Below are 22,211 nucleotides of genomic sequence, written 5' to 3'. Positions count from 1 at the left end.
AAAAGATATTTCACATAAAAGATGTTTACACAAGTCCACAAGAGAAAATAATAGTTGAATTTATAAAAATGACCCCGTTCAAAAGTTTACATCTGCTTGATTCTTAATACTGTGTTGTTACCTGAATGATCCACAGCTGTGTTTTTTTGTTTAGTGATAGTTGTTCATGAGTCTCTTGTTTGTCCTGAACAGTTAAACTGCCTGCTGTTCTTCAGAAAAATCCTTCAGGTCCCACAAATTCTTTGGTTTTCCAGCATTTTTTGTGTATTTGAACCCTTTCCAACAATGTCTGTATGATTTTTGAGATCCATCTTTTCACACTGAGGACAACTGAGGGACTCATATGCAACTATTACAGAAGGTTCAAATGCTCACTGATGCTCCAGAAGGAAAAAACATGCATTAAGAACCGGGGGGTGAAAACTTTTTGAATTTGAAGATAAGGGTAAATTTAACTTTTGTCTTCTGGGTAACTATCTTCTGTAGCCTCTGAAGGGCAGTAATAAATGAAAAAATAAGAAAAGAATAATAATTTTTCTCAAAATAAGAAAAATGTACACATCTCCATTCTGTTCAAAAGTTTTCACCCCCCGGCTCTTAAACTAATCACTAAACAAAAAAACACAGCTGTGGATCATTCAGGTAACACAGAATTAAGAATCAAGTGGATGTAAACTTTTGAACGGGGTCATTTTTATAAATTCAACTATTATTTTCTCTTGTGGACTATATGTAAACATCTTTTATGTGAAATATCTTATTCAGGTCAGCACTAAATAAACAATAACATGCATTTTGTGTGATCCCTCTTATTTTGGTAAAATAATTAACATTTTGCAGATTCTGAAAGGGGGATGTAAACTTTTGACCTCAACTGTGTGTTTTTATATATATATATATATTACACACACACTGGGCTTGGTGGTATAATGTTAAAGACAAAGTAAATTCTGGTGCATTTTTCTTCTGCAAGGATACACATTTCTGAGCATTTTCCCATCTTCATTTAGTTGTCTTGAGGACAGTTCACCTCCCTCACCACCACTGGCACTCACATTAGAGGAGGCAGAGATAAATCTGCTAATGTTCATGCCTGCTAGTCTTTATCATCGTGAGCATGAGCTGATGATGCTGAAAATCAAACTATTTAGAGGCAGGCAAATGTAATTGTGATTTTTAAATTTATTTATTTATTATTTTTTAACTGTATTGCTCCAGTGGATGAAAATACATAGCTTGTTGGATGAAAATACATAGCTTTGGTCCATAGGTTTGGACTTTCTCTCAAGTCTGTCTCATTCTAAGACATTTTATTGTTCAATAGTTATGGCTGGTCTAAATTCACATTATAGTTTCAACAAAATTTAACAACTTCCAATTTTATTAGTAAGTGAACAGGTTTTCCTGTCTTTACTTAGCCCAGGGAAATGCTACAAATTAAAAAAAAAAACACTTACACTTTATTAATAGATAGACTAAAAACACTGACATGTTCCTTTAAACTGCTTCCACTTGGCTGTCTTATAGACTAGAATTATTATAAATACAAAGTACTTACTAGTGTGCATGTCATCAAAAGTTTAGGAAGCTTCCTAGAATCTCTGAGTGAGGATTCATAGCTGAGTCGCTGGCCAAGTCAGCAGGAGCTTCACTGTGATTGGCTGAAGGCAGACTGTGAGACTGGTGTTTGTATAATCAGAGTCCAACAGTGAACATCGTCATTACATATAAAAGCACAGAGTTGACTGGAAAACTTACTACTTCAGTCTATGAAGTGGAAAGGAAGGCAGCGTGAAGAGAGGACGATTCTGTTGTTTGTGTGATAAACGATTTCATGATGATTGAGACTGCTGTAATATGTAGTACTGCCTGTTACAGAATTGATGGTACGTATCGCCAGAATTTGGTTTCAATTACTTAATTCATAGGATCATCTTTGTGAGCCTTGGAATACAGTTAAGTTTAATTATGCATAGTTAAGCACCATCATTCAGTACGCACATAAAGACGAAGCTTCTTACATTTGAGTTAATAAGGACCAACTGCTTGACCTTGAATAAATGCTGAGCATGTAGAGCAGTAGAGCAATACATCATTCTTGTTCTCTTGTTGGCTGAACAAACTGTCTGGTGTACCATAGTGTGCCTTGTCTTTCAAACCCTGCAGTTGTTGGGACAGAGCTTATTTCAGATTGGAGAGAAGGGTCTATGGAGCGCATTTGATATGGGGCCCATTTATTTATTTATTTATTTATTTTAAGAAAAGACTTCAGTTTCCCATGGGAGGCACATTCAGCTTGACATCACTATGATCGCCAGTTTCTAAAGACAGGCTTTCTGTTCTGGCCAAAGACCGAAATAAAGAATTTGGGGGCCCAAACATCTTACAAACGCGCGTGCATACACACACACACACACACACACACACACACACACACACACACACACACACACTCAGGGATGTGAAAGATGTTTGGCTGCAGTAAGAGCGTTTGAAAAGACTAGAAAGGGTTTTGAGGTGGTGTGAATAAAATAATGCCTGTTGGCCAGAACACTTGCTTCCCTCAGTTATGTAGCTTGGTAAATTAGTCTATTTCAGTTCATGTGTGGTCTCTACATCTATCTTTTTCACAGTAAATAAATTTTTTCACTAGCTATATATGTATTTTAAAGGCCTATTTTGTGTACTTACTACTGTATATTGTGTGCTAAAGGAAGTACTCACACTGTGTGTGTGTGTGCGTGTGTGTGTGTGTTAGGGACAGATCAGAGGAACGTTCAAGAGCCCCAGACTCCAGAGGGAAACTCCAGCAATAGTAGCATCTCCCTGAGCACCCTGGAGCAGCCGGGAGAACCACAAACAGCCCATAATAATGAACCAGGCAAGCGATTCCATCTCTCTCTCTCTCTCCCCTCCCTTATCTAATTTCCCTGTCTGTGCTATGCAAGTCTTCTCTAGAATGCTCTGCATGAATGGAAACAGCGGTTATGCCACAGTGTTCCAAGATTATCTCACGTATGGGGACAAAATTACAAATATTCCTGCAACTGGAGTAGGGAGAGTCTTTATGGGTTTTCCACAGGACTGATGATAAGACCATTAGCACTATGGTAACAGTAATAATGCATCTTTGATTACTTGAGAAAGAAAATGACTTGCTTTATTATTTTAAAAACAATATTGTGCTGTATGAAATAGCTCACTTACAAAAAGGGTCCCTATGTCACCATTTCCTCTCACTAGGCATGCACTGTTTCAGCAATTATGGGGATATCCAGATGCAATATTTATCTTGTAATTTATAAAAAGTACAATTGGCACTAGATCCAGCTTGATTAGCATACTGATACTTTGTATAAGATTTTATATTTGGAGATCGACTACTAAACTGTTACAAATTTCTTTAGCGACGACAGTATCAGCCCGGCTAACTGATCTGTAAGTGGGCAGACCATAGCCTTAAGTGTGTTCCTCAGCGTCCTGGTCATATTTCTTTTTTTCTCTTAAATCAACAAGTGAAGTAAGCTCCAGGGTCTCAGTTTCGATCCTGAGCTTGGGTTACTCTTAGTGTGTGGATTTTCTTGTGAGTTCGAATGTTGAATTATTGGTCCATTGCTGATCATTTTGCTCACGCTGATTTGACAATATTGGGCATTTCCATTTCTCACTCCCAATACCACTGTGTGCTTGGAAAGCTCGTTTAGTAACTATCCAAGAATAAAGTCCACACAGAAGTTAACTTTACTTTATCCTTGACTTTTAATCAAAAACATATTGGTATTGTCTAAAAACACCCAGATGTGCACAGTGTTTTGTTTGTGTGTTTCAGTTATCACATAACACTGGCATGTACATCCTGGGCATGATGTGCCACTCTGGGCTGTAGTTTTTATATTATATATATATATATATATATATATATATATATATATATATATATATATATATATATATATATATATATAATACATACACACCACATAGAGTTGGAGGAGTTTTTATAAAGAATTATCTTTTTGTTTTAATTTTCACTGCTTTTATTGGCAGTGCTTTATTGGAATGTGTTAAGGATGGGGACAGAATTTTGTCCATGTCGTTTACTAATTCCTGAGATAGTCATTCTTATATTGACTTTATAGCGGGGAGTCTCACTGTCCTCCCCTTCCTCTTCTGGTTGAGCTTTTAATCATTCCCAAAACTTTAAAAACCACAGACTGATTCCATATCTCTGTCTGGTGGGCTCCAATCCAAGCCCACCACTAACAAAGTAACCTCCAGGGGGCAAACATTACCCTGAGAGACGTGTAAACTGTTTGAAGGTGGGGACAAAGATTGGGATCTTCTTTTCCGGTTTCCGTTCTGGCTTCGTTAGCCAGGCAGCTGGAGAGGGGAATGAAGTTAGACTTCTCAGTGAGGTGTTAATATGGTAGCGTGTAACAAAATGGAGCTTTGCACTTGTGTTGATGCTTCTAAAGGTAGGCTGATTTGTGCCTGTGTTTGTGTTTGTGCTCTTTTGTCAAGCAATGGGTTTTGGTACATCATGAGTCTATAGGATAATGAATGTGGTTTATCTGTTTGCATAAACCTATTTGAACCAGACATTTTAGAATTTGATTGGTCTGGATTGAATATTAAATTCACAAATCTACTGATCTACAATTCGCCTATTAAATTCACAGTTCATCCCATCAGACATTTCATTAAATAGAACATGGATAACTTGGATTTTGTACCATTTTACAACACTTCCAAACTCTTGGAGTCAGTGCCCATTCACCTGATCTAGGCTTATCTAGTTTCTTGTTTAGTTGTGATGTGATAATTTTGAAATACATAGCAGCTAGTCTGATATTTAAGATTAGACTGCATCACATGAAAATTTTTCATTTTAAATCCAGTGTGACTAATAAGCTGAATTTTCCCACATACATAAACTGCAGAACATGCAGAACAAGCTTCTTACCAGGATCCAAACCTGAATCATTGCTGATCTGAGAAATTTTAAATAAGATTTTGTGTTGTCTCATGTAATGTTTTAATGAAGTGTAATCAAGTTTCCTGCACAGCTGACTTATCTCTTCTCACCTCCCGCCAGCAGGGGGCAGTGTGCATCAGCACAGCACCCTTTCCAAAGACAGGAAGTTCATGTTGGACATGCTTTACTCAAAGTCTTCCACCTCCAGCAGCTCTGGGCCACTGAAGAGCCCCAGTGTGGAGGACAGCAGTCTGGAAGATCTTGGTATCTCCAGCCTGGCTGGTCGTCTCTCCAGTCTGCGATCTCGCTCTTCCCAGCCCAGTGAGGATACCTCCAGGCGGGCAGAGCTGGAGGGGCTTGAGGGTAGTGCCCATGCTGCTCGCACAAGGCTGGCGGAGGAGCAGACGAGACGGTTGCGCCCACAGTACAGCATCGATGCAGAGACCCACTCTCGGACTCTTGAGAAAACGATGATGACGCCGCTGACCAGGAACAGCAAGGATGCATGGGAACATTTGCAACCCAGCTCCAAAGAACTGCGCATTAAAGACTTGGACTTTTCTGACCTGTTGGAAGAGGAGGATATTGACGTCTTGGACGTGGATACTTTTGACACCGGCATGACTAATGGTGTTCCTCCACCACCTCCTCCACCTCCAGGATTGGGATCTCTCCCTCCACCACCTCCTCCACCTCCACCTCCTGGGATTGGAGGATCAGCTCCCCCTCCTCCACCTCCTCCTCCAGTTCCTGGATGTCAGAGTGGACCCCCTCCTCCACCACCTCCGCCGGGAATGTCTTGCCTTTCTCCAACTCAGAACATAGACCCAGCGTTTGTCAAGAAGCGGAAGACTGTCAAGCTGTTCTGGAAGGAGCTCAAGCAGTCGGAGAGCCCGAGAAAGTGCAAGTTTGGTAGGGGAACCGTCTGGGCTTCTCTGGATAAGGTCACAATAGATACCAACAAGCTGGAACATTTGTTTGAGTCAAAGGCAAAGGACCTTCCTGTGGCAAAGGTAACGAACATCTTTGAAATATTATTTGGTAGGAATTTAATGGAATGAATAAAAACAGATTTATTTTGGATTGTTACCCCATAAATGGGTGAGGTCGTAGATCTGTTCTTTTTGGGAAACTGGGTCCATAACTAATGTACGTAGTTGAAAACGAACAATACTCTAGTAGCCCTTATCATGGATCAGGGACCCGTTTCACATTTTTAAACATTTACTTTCTTGATTTTGCAGAAGGGCCCTGAAGTAAAGAAGCCTGAAATTCTTGTTCTCGATCCAAAGAGAAGCAATGCCATCAACATTGGCATGACCGTTTTACCTGCTGTACATGTCATTAAATCTGCTATACTCAGCTTCGATGAATTTGCCATCAACAAAGAGGGTATTGAGGTACTGCACCACTAATTCTATCCACAAGAGGGCAGTAGTCCTGCACTTTTTCTCAGATTATAATTGCCACAGCACTCAGTCAGCAGTTTAAGCAGTCTGCCCTTGTTCTTGGTCTCATTTTTTGTTTTCTATCCTACACACACTCTCTTTAGAAAATCCTGACCATGATACCTACAGAGGAGGAGAAACAGAGGATCCAGGAGGCTCAGCTGGCCAATCCTGATGTGCCTCTGGGTACAGCGGAGCAGTTTCTGCTCACTCTGTCCTCCATCAGTTGCCTCACAGCACGCCTGCAGCTTTGGGCTTTTAAACTCAACTACGAGAGCTTAGAGAAGGTTACTTTTTTAGTCATTCTTCACTTTGTTTATATATAAGTTAGATTAGTTCCTAATAGGAATGAAGACAGCTTTCTGCTATTCAGGCTGTATTTTACATTTGGTATGATCCTCTTTTTAATAATTTAAATCTTAAACCCTGATCCCATGTCTGGTCTGTTCTATAGGAGATAGCGGAGCCCCTTTTCGACTTGAAGCACGGTATGGAGCAACTCGCCAAGAACCAGACCTTCAAGCGTATCCTAGCAACACTGTTGGCTATTGGCAATTTTCTCAACGGCTCCAGCGTAAGTGGAGTGTCTCATTTACTTTGATGCTGCTAACAAGCCATGTGAGAAATCTGATGCATGCATCATGGCCAGGTGCGCAGAACTGAAACCCCAGAGACTGTAGTGTTGTACACGTGACCAGTCACAGTAATCCTTTGCTGTAATTGTCTTCCCTTTCAACGCTTACTCTGAATAGCATGCAAGCTATGTCTGGCTGCTCAGGTGGACTATGGCTTAATCAGATCCTATATGTATGTAGTTTCTGATGCTATATGTATGCTACATTATTGCTAGTAGTTGATAGCACTGATGGGGGTCTGCCTCATTCTTACAAGTGTTCTCATCAAGGCTAAAGACCTTACTGAAGTCGCCCTCTGTTTCATGCTTTTAAGAGCTGAAACTGCTTAACAACTCTGACCTTTCAGCATGCCTACTAAATGGTTGCCATTTTAACATGGGTGAAAACAGTAGGAATACAAGCAAGTTTCTGCACATTAAATATAACCAACCTTTTCCAAGATGGGCACCTTTCACTTCATGAAAATGGGCTAAAAAATTATATGCAATGGGTGATTTTGAGCCTTAACAGCCAGAGATGGTGTATAGTGTTATTTTAATGTAATATTTTCTTTAAGTAGTGCAGCTCTTTCTGTAAATTACTGGTTTTAAATTTTCAGCACCCCCACAATTAATATTTGGTGAAACCTCCCCTTCCTGTCTAATAAAGATGGAGACATTTGTAGAGGGATCTTTGACACTCCTCCATCAGAACATTTCAAGTTCTTTTATATTTTTGCGCTTGTTGACCGCCGTCTTTAATTCAGACAACTAAATCTGTTGATTTGGATGTATGTTTTGGGTCCTTGTCGAAGATCCATTTTTGACCAAGTTTTAACCTTCTGGCAGAGGCAATCAGGTCTTTGGTCTAATTGTAGTTCCAACATCAGGTCTTGTGAGTTACTGTCAGGAAGGTAGAGAACTTCTGTAGTCCAACCCTTCCAAACATTTTGTTCTTAGGAAGCTGGTGTCTCATTGTTGGTGCCAATAATTTGATTTGACTGTATATTACAATTTTGGTGACCTATCCCTGTATTAACCAATCCTAAATCATACCTATCCCCTCTCTCTTATCCAGGCAAAGGGATTTGAGCTGAATTATCTAGAGAAAGTGACTGAGGTGAAGGATACTGTACATCGACAGTCTCTTCTGCATCACTGCTGTAACTTTGTGGTTGAGAAATTCCCAGACACAACAGACGTCTATTCGGAAATCTCTGCCATCACCCGATCTGCTAAAGTAGGTCTCTCAGTATGGCAACCAAGTTTTTCAGCGAGAAGCCAATATATGATGTAAAATATTGTTTGATATATCTAGTGGATATTTATTTTCTAATAGTCTGTCCTGTGTTGTGGAGCAAATGTGTTCAACAGTTTTAAACCTTTTAAAAAAAAAAAAAAAAAAAAACAGTCCCTACATGGAAAAATCTATTTCATGACTCATGCCTGGGTCCTTGACTTTTGTTTAGGTTTCACGCATTATATTTTGGTTCTTATTTTCTTCTAGGTGGACTTCGAGCAGCTGTCTGACAACCTGGTTCAGCTTGAGAGGAAGTGTAAGACATCCTGGGACAACCTGAAGATAATGGCCAAGCACGAGGCCAAACCCCAGCTGAAGAGCAAAATGACGGAGTTCCTCAAAGACTGCACAGAGAGGATCATTATTCTTAAAGTGGTGCACAGACGCATCATCAACAGGTAACAGCACACTGTCTGAGGTTTAACTTCCTCATTACATGTATACACTGAAAGTTTCCTCTATTTATCATCATGTTTTATTCCTTACATAGCATTCAGAATATCTCTAACGTAGCCCAAAGTTGCTGTGTAGTGATGACAAGGAACTGTTTTGGAATGCTGCCCCCCCCCCCCCCCCCCCCCCCCCCCCCAGATTCAGTACTCTCCAGCTCACATCATTGAACTCTTCCACTCATCCACTCTCTCTCTTTTTCCTCTAGGTTTCACTCGTTCCTCTTGTACCTGGGTCAGCCTTCCTATTCAGTCCGGGATATTAAAATAACTCACTTCTGTAAGATCATTAGCGAGTTCTCTCTGGAGTACCGCACCACAAGAGAGAGGGTCCTCACCCACAAACGCAAGCGTGCAGCCCACCGTGAGCGCACCAAGACCCGCGGCAAGCTCATCACTGAGGTTAGAAACACTCACCAGAATCGCCATCCAGTTACTTTTGGTCATTGCATTCAGCACAACACTTCAGCTTCAAAATTCAGCTTGCAGGCTTGGTGGCAGAAATGGGCCTGAGTAGGCCTAGGCCCACCCACTTTGTTCTTCGTCCCCCTTGTTTTGTAGCTTGTCTGTATAAATAGTCTAATTTTATGTACACTAAGGGAATAAAAATAATATGCATATCTTACTATGTCTATAGTTAGAGAATATGAATGATGTTAAATTTTACCTGCAATAATCTCAGAACATTGGAACATTAGATTAGCATTAGCAACATGACTAGATTCACTTAATGAGTTCGAGAGGTCCATTCTGTTAAACCTAATTAGAAACGAGAGTAGCAATGTATGTACAGGCAGATCTCTGAGGTTTTACTAGGCCTAGTGGTTACACATTTAGACCCAGAACATTTGGAAATGGAGTTTCTGCTGATGCTCTTTAATGTTAGACTCATTATAATATTACAATATAATGCTTCCAAACTGTTCTTAGGCCAAAATAGTCCATAAACTCCTGCTCTCTAACTAACTCGCGGTGCTCATGCTCTCTCAGACGGAGAAATTCTCTGGAGCTGTCCCATCCATTACCCAGGAGAGTCCTTCCCCAGTCTCCATGGCAACAGAAACCGAGCCAGCCCAAGAGGAACACGAGAACATGAAGAACCTTCTAATTGCCAACGAAGACCGCGGCAAACTGCGCAGATCCCGCGCTGTACGAAGTAAGAGAACATCACATTGTACTTTTAGTTCTTTAGATATAATAAGATTCAAACTAGATGACAGTGATAATGATCAGATTTGATTTTACATAATAAATCAGTAGAGTACAGAATTAAAGATATAATTCTTATAACTTGCTCTCAGAGGTTTTGGGTTTTAACTGGAGCATGTTTATTCTAACAGAGCTGGTGACTGCTGGCTCTGATATTCCCACTTCTTCGATTCAGGACTCTAGTGATGAAGGTAGAGGGCATAGCGCATGCTGCTGGTGTGAACTCATAAGACATTCTTTGTATATACAAAGAATTGATTTTTAAAGCTGTTCAAGTAAGAAGTAGTGCCACACACTGGACAAAACTCAGCCAAGTTAGCTTAAAGTGTGTTAAAACTGGACTATTTGGTCTTCCAGACGAACCAGTAGAGAGCTTGGAAATGCAGGAATTAAGTGATGAAGGTATAACGCTGATTGCATGAATAATGCGTGTGAAATGATGAAGCATTTCTGAGATGGCGATATTCATTTTACTATTTCTTGCAGTGTTGATCTCTGATGTGTTGTGAACTAACCATGAAGTCGCTCTTCTAACAGCTGCATATGGATAATAATTTGCCAAGATGTTCTCTCACTGTTTTAATTTTGTGTTTGATGGACTTAATTTAGCATTATGATTCGTCCTGGATGTGCCTTCACTGTTACTGATTTGACTAATAATTTTCAAAATGGTGCTGCACAGGTTTTGGAGGCGTTGTTCCATCACCGATGTCTACAGGTAAAGAGGACAGCGCGAGTTCACAGGATGATGCAACAGATGAGATCATGGATCGTCTGGTTAAGTCTGTTACTCAGAATCCTTCAGAGAGGCAGTCTAGTCCTAAAACAAGGAAGCGATCGCGGCTGAACAGGAAATCACGTGAGTAATGTGCAAGTGCTTACATTTGAAGGGAACTTGAAGCAAATGTGCAAATGTTTCTCTGTACTGAGAAAAGTGCAGTTCTTGAATTCTGTCAGTAAACATAAACATATGTGACTATATAAGAAAAATTCTAAACTACAGCCATAACACACTAACAGTAGAAGTGTTTGTATGAGACACACAAGTAAAAGTCTTACCAGAGATTTTTTTTTTATGTAGTCCAATATTGAAGCACTGCAGTAAAAAGACATTTTCTGAATGTTTTGTGGTTTTTCCTTAACCAATATAAGTTTCTAGTAAATGGGTTTTTCTCAATACAAGGGAGATTATGTTGGGAAAAGTGCTTTAAGATGAAGCATAAACAGTTATTAGGGATGTATCAGTACAGATACTGGTATCAGGTACAAGTCTGATACCATGCTCATTTACTCCGATGATATTATGTGACACATGCCTAGTGTAGGTTGCCACGCTAATGAACAGACGACACGAAACGACATCAATCTGGGCATTTTTAATGATTAATGATGCAATCAACACTAGCTAGGTGAGAAAACAGGTCTACAGGCAACCCTAGGTGCGTGAAAATAACAACTCTTATCCAGTATATTGTTCTTGATGATCAGCTACTGATCGGTCCCGGGCAACAAGGGTTTTCTGATGGACGTTGAAACATACTTTACTTACAGCCATACAGAAGAGCTTGTCTGAAGTGAAACAAAACTCTTCCACTGCAACCCTACTCAATAACTAATGTAGCTAGCTAATGCTCTTCATTTTAAAATTAGCTAACATTATAAAAAATGAGCCTAGTAGCATGGACATGCACATGTGCACTTTTCATTTGGAAACATACAGTGCTATATAATATGTTCCACTGATGTCCCTGATTGCTTAATACTAAGTAGGTAACTAATTTTAGTATCAGTATCGTTATTGACAAGTACATGTTCTCAGTCCCCCCAAAAAAAGTATTGATGCATTCTTAAGTTATAATTTTTTCAAACAGTGTTTTATACATATATAAAACTTGTTTAATTGAACACTTTATTCCCATAGACTAATAACTTCATCGGTCTTTTGTTTAATTTCCAAGGTCCATAGGCCAAAGTAATAATTGGACCAAAACCAGGCTTATAACCTCAGGACTATTAGGGTGAAAGCTACATAGTTTGCCTCATGGGTCTTTTACACCTTCAGTGAAAAAGTGCACTGCACTTAAAGACAAAGCGATTTATTTTCTTGTTGGCATCTCTTTAACAAGGGTCATTTGGCTTCAATGGCTGTTGGGCTTTGACTTGGTGTGAAAGATGGGAAAAAAAAAGGTTTTTAAAGGTTTTTTTTCTTTTTTTCCATTGATTTATCTCTGTCCCAATCAGCCTGTAATATGACTAGTTCCTGTTCTGTTTTCAGAGGATTTTAAAGCTTTCTGTGCTGCATCCTGGTTCAGGCACAGTTTTTCCTCTCCATTCTTTTGTGCTTTGGTAAATCACGTGATGGCAAAGAAGTAGGCTGGAACAGTAATAAAAGAGAACTATTTGGGTCATTCTATCAGTTGTGGTTAAAAAAAAAAAAAGGCACACTGGAAATAGCAGCTTATCAACACTAAACGTAGTCTACATGCTGTGATCCATTCAGATGTTGGTCTTTTTCAATTTAGAAAGATAACGAGGTTTATATAAATACTGACAAATTTTACCTGATAAATAGGATCAAATTTGTCAGCGCATTTAGAGCAAACCGTTTTCATTCATCCACTGCTCTTTATGCCTAATGGCATGTAGGGCAGCAACAAAGGACTTCCATTACTTTCTGTTCTGGGCCAGCTTCAGAATGGTCCCCCAGGTATGCTTCAGGGCTTTTGAATTCTTCCTCCACTGTTCAACACAAGGTGTTTTTAGGCCTTGCTCTAGTACCTTTAGAATGCTGGACAATGTGTGGAGGTCATCCTGGTATACTATCAACACCAAGCTGAGACTGTACCAGAGCTGTGTTCTCTCCACACTGCTCTATGGCTCAGAATGCTGGAGAATGACAGAAAGTGACCTCAGAAGGCATCTCAGAAGAATCCTGCGAATCTTCTGGCCCAACACCATCTCCAACCAGCAACTACTCGCCCAGTGCAATTAAGAGAGCATGGACACTGTCATCATGAGAAGGCCATGGAGATGGCCCATGGCCCGTGGAGATCATCTGAGGAGAAGAGGACAACATTGCACAAACTGCCCAAATGGAAGACACAAAAGAGGAAGGCCTAGAGCAGGCGTGATGTACATGCAGAAACATAGATTGGTGTAGTTTTGCAGTGTGTAGTGTACATATGTCATAAATAACAGGAGAATTGAGTTCTCTGAATTTAATAAAACATTAAGAACAATTTTTAATTTTAGTTCTACCTCAACCAGCCAGACTGTTAAGTGTTTAAGTATGGAATTTTTTTTGTTAAACTTAATTTTTAATTGGCATTACTGCCAGTACTATTTTCAAGTCTGCTGTTATAGAAAATTAATCATCACCTTCTCTTCTGACCAATCAGCTCTTTCTCTATGTTAATGCTGAATTGTGTGCTGTTGCAGTGCGGAGGACGCTGAAGAGTGGTCTGAGCTTGGAGGTGGTGCAGGCACTAAGTCTCAGATGAGAGAACCAGGAATATTAAAGGACTAAGCAAGAATTGGCTGAGAGCTACAAGAGCTGAGAACTGAGTGTGTGAGGACTTGTGTTTCTCAGACGCCTGCTGCCTGCTGCGGACGCACTTCATCTTCCTGTAGTGGAATAAGGAAGAGACTCTTAAGACTATTCACAGGAAAGCACAAACTAATTACGCTGTCCACTTGACCTGTTTTTTTTTAATATATATATTTGGTACATAAAGTATTAAACTACCAGACTTGTTTATTAATATAATTTATATACAACCCAATGATGATGCACATTTTAGCAGAATATTTTGTACAGGTTCAAGATTTTTGACAGTATATGTAGCACATTCAGAGCAGAGTAAACTCGGGTGGTCAGTGTGTAACTCTATATAGACGTTAGATAGAAGGGAATTTTATTAAAGTTGCTGTTTTACACTGAACTAAGTTCTCAAGTCACGATTTCCATTATAGCAATTAGGATAGTGGTTGGCTGTTTCAAACTATTTAAAATAGTAACCACTTATCTGGGCAAATTCTTTAGCAGTAAGCTTTACAGTCTTCACTCACAAGGAGATCTTAATCAGATAAAAAGTAGGTCATGTGTTCTTTTTTTTCTTTCTTTTATTATTTATCATAACATGTGATAGTTTTGTGGATGCTACAGTGCCTTACATTTTGGTTGTGGTTGTTGTAAATTCACAGAAATCCACATTACACATGTTAAGTGACATTATTACACCAAAACAGGTTCACATGTTGGTCAATTTTAACCATGCTTTTTTTTCTTTAAGTTTCACTGTGACACCTGTTCAGTTCACTAATTATTTTTAGTTCAGCAAAATGCTGTTTATGGTCACTGCTTCTTTTGCACAGGAGGTTGTATGAGGAGTATTCAGCTGCAGTAGCTCTTTGTCCCTCACGGTCATGATGTCGTTATGCTTAGTGAGATTTTATAGTTTTGTGACCCTAAATTTTGAAATGTAATGCATGTGTTTGCTTCATCCTGAATGTATTACTGTAGGTGTGCGCCACTAAGAGATCCAGTCCTACCCTTAACCACTTCAAGCACATGCATGCAAACTCTTTACTGCAGATGCAAGTATTTTTTTTTTTTCAATCCTTTGATGTGTGTATATGTATGACCATGAACATTGACTCTGAATGCAGAAAATAAAGTATGTTAACAGAGCTCTTGTCAAATTGATCCTTATTAATTTCCTGAAGTTGATTTATAGTGGAGTGCTAAAGTTTGCATGCCTTTAGAACAAAATTAGGAACATGGAGAAATGTAATTCAAACCAACAAAAAAGTGCCCATTTACTTAATGAATGTGAAACGCACTCACTAGCTTCTTTATTAGGAACACCTGTACACCTGCTCATTCGTGCAGTTATCCAATCAGCCGATCATGTAGCAGCAGTGCAGTACATAAAGTCATGCAGATACAGGTCAAGGGCTTCACATCAAACATCAGAATGTGGGAAAATGTGATATCAGTGACTTGGACTTTGATGCCAGTTAGACTGGTTTTAATACTTTAGAAACTGCTGAACCCCTGAGATTTTCACACACAACAGTCTCTAGAGTTTACACAGAATGGTGCAAAAAACAAAAATCCAGTGAGTGGCAGATCTGCAGGCGGAAATGCCTTGTCGTTGAGAGAGGTCAGAGGAGAATGGTCAGACTGGTTCGAGGTGACAGGAAGGCTATGGGAGCTCAAATAACCACTCTCTACAACCATGGTGAGCAGAAAGGCACCTCAAAACACACATCATATCAAACCTTGAGGTGGTTTTGAGGTGGACCACGTTGGAATCAGACTCCTGTCAGCCAAGAACAGGTATCTGAGGCTACAGTGGGCGCAGGTTCACCGAAACCAGAGAGCTGAATATATGAAATACTAGATGGGGGAAAAAAAAAAAGACTAGGTGACATTTTTCCAATCTTCGACTGTTACCTGAAACTCCACCTGTATCTGCATGATTTTATGCATTGTGCTGCTGCTGGTGAGCATACATATTGTTTAAGAACTTTTATAACGGTCTCAAACCTTTTTCATATCCTCTGAATTGCCTTTGTGTTCTCTCTTTGACAAATCTGTTTTAACTCCACCACCTTTTTCATACACTGCCATGATTAAATTTGGTCTGGAGACCGAGAGGTCCTGGTAAATAAACAGTAAAATAGTGGTCGATTTTTCTCTCTCTCTCTCTCTCTCTCTCTTTTTTTTTTTTTTTTTTTTTTTTTTTTTTTTTTATGCAAAAAAAAAAGAAAGATGCAAACCTCTGCACTCAGCTGTAGGGGAGAGTTGGGTAAAATGAGACAGTTGTCTCCTAGGCAAGGACAAATGAGATAAAAGTAAAGAGAAAAAAAATAGAGATATGCTTATTCAAGAATACTTCCTATCGAGTGAAATTATTAGAATGCATGCATAACCAAAGGCCTTGAAAATGTGATTCCTCAAAAAAAAAAAAAAAAAAAAAAAAAAGCCCAACTTGCCCCAGGTTGAGTGATGGGAATTCTGTCTCTTTTCAGTGAGTCAGATCATTTGGCTTAGTTCACCAACAAGAGCTGACTCCTTGGGCTTCCAAAAGTATCCTTGCCACTGAACAAGGAGAAGGGTTTATTTGAATAAATGATGATCTAGTGCACGTAAGTCATGTGTTTGAATGCTATCCAAACATAAACACAGCTGCAGAGGACAAGCATGCACTGATTAGACAGATGGAGCAATGAAAGTTTAATTTAATTTAATTTACCAAATGAACATAAAAACTCACAAAGAACCTGATCAGGATAAAGTGGTTACTTAAGACGAAAGAATTCACACTAACAAACAGCTCATGGATTAAAAAAGATGTTTCAAAATATTTTGATTAAATTACACTGCAAGACTGGCAGTATTGCCTCCAACTACCGTGAAGGAAAAAAAGAAGAAAAAAAAGGGGAAAAACGACTTTCACTTTAGAGAGCCTACTTGTTCACAAATGTCGCTGCACTATTCAGTAGGTAAATTGAGCCTTCTGACAAACTGACTCCATTTTCATGTAAAAGCCTGAAAATAATTTTTCTTGCCAATTTATAAAATCTAGGTCATGGCATTTCTTTGGATTAAGACAGCTGACCCAGTCAGACAAATATCTGACATGGTCTACAAGCTCCTTCTCTACCTCTTCTCTATAGACACTCTACTCTACTCTACAGTAATTTTTTTCCTTTCTGGGGTCATTAGAGAAACTTACAATCTCCTCTTTTGTTTTATTCACTTATTTTACAGATTAATACCATGAAACTGCGTGTACCAGGGGTGTCCAATCTTATCCACAAAGGGCCGGTGTGGGTGCAGGTTTTCATAACAACCAAGCAGAAGCCACAACTGAGTCTACTGAAAGCCAAGATCAACTGATTAAACAGGTGGAATCAGGTGTGGCTCCTGCTTGAGTGGAAAGAAAACGTGCACCCACACTGGCCCTTTGTGGATAAGATTGGACACCCCTGGTGTACATGCAGTTTTAGTCTTTTTCATTCACTGGTGTAGGCGTGGCATCTAGCCTACCTCCACTAGCTCCTTGACTCTGACTCAGTGGAACAACAGAAATCAAGAAAACATGCACAAAAATACTCTGACGGTCAATGATGAGGAGAAACCAAAACGTAGAGACTTGGGGTTGCAGTAAGTATAAGTCGCTTCCTCAGACTGAGCGAGATGGCGGATCCATCTTTATACACCGTCGGGGTTCTCCACCATCTCCAGCGCCGTATTGTTATCTCGCTATGGTTTGTTTAAATTCGGTTTGTTTAAATTCAGCAGTGGTGTGGCGTATCTTGCATGTCTGTTGTTTAAGTCAAGCATTTCAGCGTGATCTCACTCACTTCCTGGGAGTAAGGAACTACGGCAACATAGAGAATCAAGTCACTGCTAAGAAGCCATTTCATGTGGACTTTTCCCATGTGCTTTTCTCTACCACAGCCTGACAGAAATGATGGCTGCTTCTTGACTATATGGTCATGTGACAAAAATCGTGTACTGTTGCCTGGGTACAGAGGGTGGGTCATCTTACCTATAGAGCATTGTTGCTAACTTAGCGAGTTTGTCGCTAGATTTTTTATTATTTTTTTTAAAGCACTTAGCGACAAATCTAGAGACTTTTTGAATGATGTCAGGTGACGTCGTGGTTATAAAATCGGGATTTTAGCGGTGCAGAGCAGCAGCTTGGAATGGCTTGAAAGTGACTGCTGGTTAACGTGTAGTCTCAGTGAGCCGCGTTTCAGTCACTATTTCATACTCATTCTGTTGTCTGACAACAGAAACAGAAAAATATGTAAATGAGCACAGCTTTATTGGGAATTAGGCTGTATTAAAATATTAGTATGTGAGAACAGAGAATAGGACAGAAGCAAACAGACGTAAACGGCTGATAGTAAGCAGAATGCAAATAAGACGCGATTACGTCATGAATATGCTAATTAGCGCGTGGCGTCATCCGGCGATTTTTAGCAACAGTGCTAGAAGTCATTTTACCCCACTCTCCCCTACAGCTCATTCCACATTGCCGACATTTCCCTGTTTGTCCGCAAGGGGTCGCGATTTAACCACATAACCCACACTAACGGTGGAAAAGAAGTCTTGCTCTAAGCGCTGTCTTAGACTGTATTTTCAGTTATTCATGTTGTCCAGAAATTTGGAGTGATATTTTTGATTTGGTTTAGGCTATTTAGAAATGTTAATTCGACATATTGAGGTGGGAATTTCACCGTGACTTTATCCCGGGATATTATTTGACCCTGAAGGTTAAAAATGTTAAACACAATCAAATCTCACAACCAGTTTATGTTTACTGGTTGCTACATAGTGCGTGGTGGGTATGTAGTATGTAAAAATTACACTGTGAGGTTTGGCATGCACACTGGCCTGTTTAGTACGCTAGTATGGGCTTTCTGAGGTAGACCTGTGCTCTGTATGCGCATGCGCATTAGCAGGACGTACCTTCGCGAGTTACCGGCGGTCACCGAGGTGGTGATGTTGTAAACCGGTACCGGGGCGGTATAAAAGCGCGATGGAGACGACTGAGCGCTGAGAGCAGACCTGTAAACAGAAGATGCTCTCCTTGACTCTGGTGTTGGTTCTCAGTGCTGCTGCCGGCGAGGCGGTGACTGAGCGCTACGCGGATGGAGCGGCTCCGTCCTCGGCTCCGGCTCTGACTCCGGCTCCGTCCCGCTCCGGTGCTGAGGAGTCCGGGCGTCCCGGGCTTGCTTTGGCCCGCTCGGCAGAGCAGCCGACCCCGACTACGGTCCACGGCGAGGCGTCTCACCACCACGGAGGGGGTTATAGGATAGTGCAGTGGGAATGGAGCTACGTACAGACACCGTACATCATAGCCATTTGGCTCCTGCTGGCCAGCGTCGCCAAAATCTGTGAGTAAAAATGGCGTGTTGGAGCAATGTGAGGTAAAAGTTGTCCGACTTGGCTGTGTTAAGTTTGTCCTTGCTGCGCGTCTCTATGCTGCATCAGCTACACAGAAGGTTACTGCGCTCCTGGGGATACTTTCAGGCGTCTGAAAAGTTGTGTGTGATGATAATTTTTTGGGAATGAATCTAGGCAAACTGTGTGCGCAAAAGCTGTGAAAAACACCAGGTTTGCTCTTTACCTCAGGTGAGGACGAGAGTGTAATAGTTCAGTCTGCTGCTCTTATATACATGCTTACATGCACACATACAAATATACATGCATACATGCACACATGCATGCATATATACATACATGCAAATATACATGCACACATACATAGATGCATACATGCATGCATACAAATATACATGCACATATACACACATGCAAATATACATGCACACATACATGCATGCAAATATACATGCACACATGCACACATACATGCATATATACATACATGCACACATACATAGCCTGGTCTTTCAGTGATGAATCAGATGTGTTTGAGCATATAATTAATAATTCACTTACACTCACTGGCCTCTTTATCAGATCAGCTTTTACACTTACAGCTATTCATTTGGCAGACAATTTCATTCAGAGTGACTTACAGTTGAGCTGAACAGATGACAGCCTGACTCAAGGGCCCAGTAGAGAACCAGCATTTGAACTCATAACCTTCCGATCAGTAGTTTCCGATCTGCATGAGCGGGCATTTCCGCAAACTTGTGCGGGTATCAATGAGCAAAACCTGTGAAAGACGCCATTACCCATTACCACTGGTGAGGACAGCACAGTTCCTGCTTTCATATACATATATATCTTGATCATTAAATGAAGAATCAGTTGCGTTTGAGCAAATAGTTTACCAATCTGTACAGTATGTTCACCCTCACTCACTTCCCTATGTAGCATGTATATTTTACATTTACATTTATTTATTTGGCAAACAGTTTTATCCAAAATGACTTTCAACTGAGCTGAACAGATAAGGTTTAAGGGCCTTACTCAAGGGCCCAATAGACCAGGATTTGAACTCATAACCTTCCACAGGTGTTTCTGCAGACTGTGCGGCAACAGTGCACAAAATCTGTGAGAAACATCCGGCTTTCCCATTACCACAGGTGAGGACAAGAGCGCAAGTCCAACACAGTTCCTGCTTTCATATACATACATATCTTGATTTAATAATTTTTATAAAACGTTTAAAGACAGCACGTGTGAACCAAAACCAAAGTCTGCACAGTAAAAATCAAATCTGTATAAGATTAAGACAGAATAAAATAAAAACAACACAATTAAGAAATCAGATTAAATAAATCAATAAAGAGGGAGAGAGCAAAAAACCATCAATAAACACCATCAATAACAAGACAAACAGATACCCAGATGATGGAGATCTTTCAAGGACTCAAATTCTTTTTTTCTAAAATTGATTTAAAAATGTCTGTTGTGGGGGTTGTCTTTATAAACAGTGGTAAACTATTCCACAATCTTGGAGCAGCAACAGAAAACACTCAGTCCCCTTTGAATGACCTCTGAGAGCATGGAATGGTTAAAAGCTGCTGATTGGAAAAGATCTTAAGGTTCTGGAAGTGGAAAGGGGCAAAGAAGATTGATGATGAATCAGTTGTGTTTACCAAAGTGTACATGCCTCTTTTTCAGATAAATTTTATACTTATATTTATTCATTTGGCAGACAGTTCTATCCAAAGCAAATTACAGTTACACTGAACAGATGCGGGCCTAACAGAGGCAGCTTGGTGGTACCAGGATTTAACTCACAACCTTCCAATTAGTAGACCAGAGGCGTAACCACTGCCACCACTGCACATGCCCATGCTTGGAAAATATGGTACTAATGTACCATCCCGTACATCCTTTGTACCATTAATTTGTATCTTTTACCTTGAAACATTCAAGGTAGGGGGGCATGGTGGATTATTGATTAGCACTGTTGCCTTACACCTCAAAGATTGTGGGTTTGATTCCTGCCTTCACCCTGTGTGCGCGGAGCTTGCGTGTTCTCCCTGTGCTTCCACATACTCCAGTTTTTTCTCCCAGCCCAAAGATATGGCACCCCATCCAGGGTGTTACCCATGTCCCCTGGGATAGGCTCCAGGTTACCCTGCAGCCCTGTGTAGGATAAGTGGCACAGAGAGTGGAAGGAGAGATGGATATTCAAGGTAAATAAATCTTATACTACATCCAGCCCGGTGACAAGAAAAGGCTCAGTACTGTTTTTTTTAATGAGAGTGTATATAATTTCTGAGAGTAGCCCAGCAATGTGTCAGCCCCTGTCCATCAGTGTAAATTAACCACCATATGGTCACCACTGACCAGATATTACCTGGGTGGACTCAACAGTGTTGTTGAGTGTTTAAACCCTGTGTACAATTACTGGTCACTTTTTTTAAACACAGCAACATTGTTAGTGCACTTTGTAGGTGTTTTTCATGCATGAATTTGTGTTAATTGTGCTCTAACCCTTCATCAGTGTCAATTTCTGACCACAGGAGTGCTGGGTATTTTTGGTTGATGGACCATTCTTAAAAAAGCAGTGCAGTTAGGTGTTTAAAAACTCACGCAACTGGAGCCCCAGTTCAACTGGCTCTGCTACGTAACGGTGCCGAAAACACTATCATGTCAGTGTTACTGTTGTGCAGAGAATAAACCACCACCCAAATATCTGTTCAACGGTGGTCTTATGGTGGTCTGTACGGCTGTTTCTGAATCTTTGGGTGCCATAAGCGACATCCTACTTGGTGCCAGTCATACTTCTCCAGTTGCGGACCACAAGGGGGCTGTCTGCGAAAGACTGAACCATGGTAACATATATTTTTAAAATGCATTCTGACAGCTGCATTCTGACAGCTGCAATCAGACTGCTCATATCGCGTAAAGCTAGAAACGCACATGGTGGTCCCTATACACTGTAGGTCGAGGTAGCGGGGACCTTAAGTGTCCCTATGACGTGCATTAATGTGATAGGTATACCTAATAACCTGACCACTTGGGTGTATGTGGCATTTTCCAAGACTAATTTACCTCTGTAGCGTAGCATTACGCATTATATAAAGCTGGAGTCTGCGACTTTCGGTCCACCGGTGAGTAACTACTTTCCTGGAAGCTTGCACATAGGGTGGACATAACAGGAGCTGGATCGAGTGAATCTCACTCCTTGGCACAGAAATGACCACACAAAACAGCACTTCTACTTTATGGCAATGAGTCATGCTCAGTCAGCAGAAACACTTTATAAGG

The 22,211-nt window shown here is 40.4% G+C and overlaps 2 protein-coding genes across 13 annotated transcripts in view; both read left to right on the top strand.

The window, feature by feature from the left end:
- fhod1 (formin homology 2 domain containing 1) overlaps positions 1 to 14,683 on the top strand; it is a 54,176-nt gene extending 39,493 nt beyond the window's left edge. For 8 of the 12 annotated variants that reach the window (XM_053229434.1, XM_053229431.1, XM_034299559.2 and 5 more), the window contains 13 exons: positions 2,759 to 2,881; positions 5,096 to 5,988; positions 6,220 to 6,375; positions 6,528 to 6,710; positions 6,878 to 6,997; positions 8,115 to 8,276; positions 8,544 to 8,734; positions 8,995 to 9,187; positions 9,776 to 9,941; positions 10,126 to 10,185; positions 10,352 to 10,396; positions 10,677 to 10,853; positions 13,433 to 14,683. In XM_053229434.1, coding sequence (XP_053085409.1) covers positions 2,759 to 2,881; positions 5,096 to 5,988; positions 6,220 to 6,375; positions 6,528 to 6,710; positions 6,878 to 6,997; positions 8,115 to 8,276; positions 8,544 to 8,734; positions 8,995 to 9,187; positions 9,776 to 9,941; positions 10,126 to 10,185; positions 10,352 to 10,396; positions 10,677 to 10,853; positions 13,433 to 13,494 — 2,531 coding nt within the window. In that variant the 3' untranslated portion in view covers positions 13,495 to 14,683. Of the gene's footprint in view, positions 1 to 2,758; positions 2,882 to 5,095; positions 5,989 to 6,219; positions 6,376 to 6,527; positions 6,711 to 6,877; positions 6,998 to 8,114; positions 8,277 to 8,543; positions 8,735 to 8,994; positions 9,188 to 9,775; positions 9,942 to 10,125; positions 10,270 to 10,351; positions 10,397 to 10,676; positions 10,854 to 13,432 lie in introns of those variants that run through there. The other 4 variants (XM_053229430.1, XM_053229432.1, XM_053229433.1 and 1 more) reach the window with 4 other exon arrangements.
- Positions 14,684 to 18,138: 3,455 nt separating this feature from the next.
- The window catches only part of slc9a5 (solute carrier family 9 member A5), a 43,363-nt gene continuing 39,290 nt past the window's right edge, over positions 18,139 to 22,211 (top strand). Inside the window, exon 1 of the mRNA XM_026937748.3 lies at positions 18,139 to 18,910. Within this exon, the coding sequence (XP_026793549.3) occupies positions 18,595 to 18,910 (316 nt within the window). The 5' untranslated portion in view covers positions 18,139 to 18,594. The remainder of the gene's footprint in view (positions 18,911 to 22,211) is intronic.

The sequence above is a fragment of the Pangasianodon hypophthalmus genome, chromosome 25 (genome assembly GCF_027358585.1).
Source record: "Pangasianodon hypophthalmus isolate fPanHyp1 chromosome 25, fPanHyp1.pri, whole genome shotgun sequence".
Classification (NCBI taxonomy): Eukaryota; Metazoa; Chordata; class Actinopteri; order Siluriformes; family Pangasiidae; genus Pangasianodon; species Pangasianodon hypophthalmus.
This window is presented reverse-complemented; position numbering and strand designations above follow the sequence as displayed.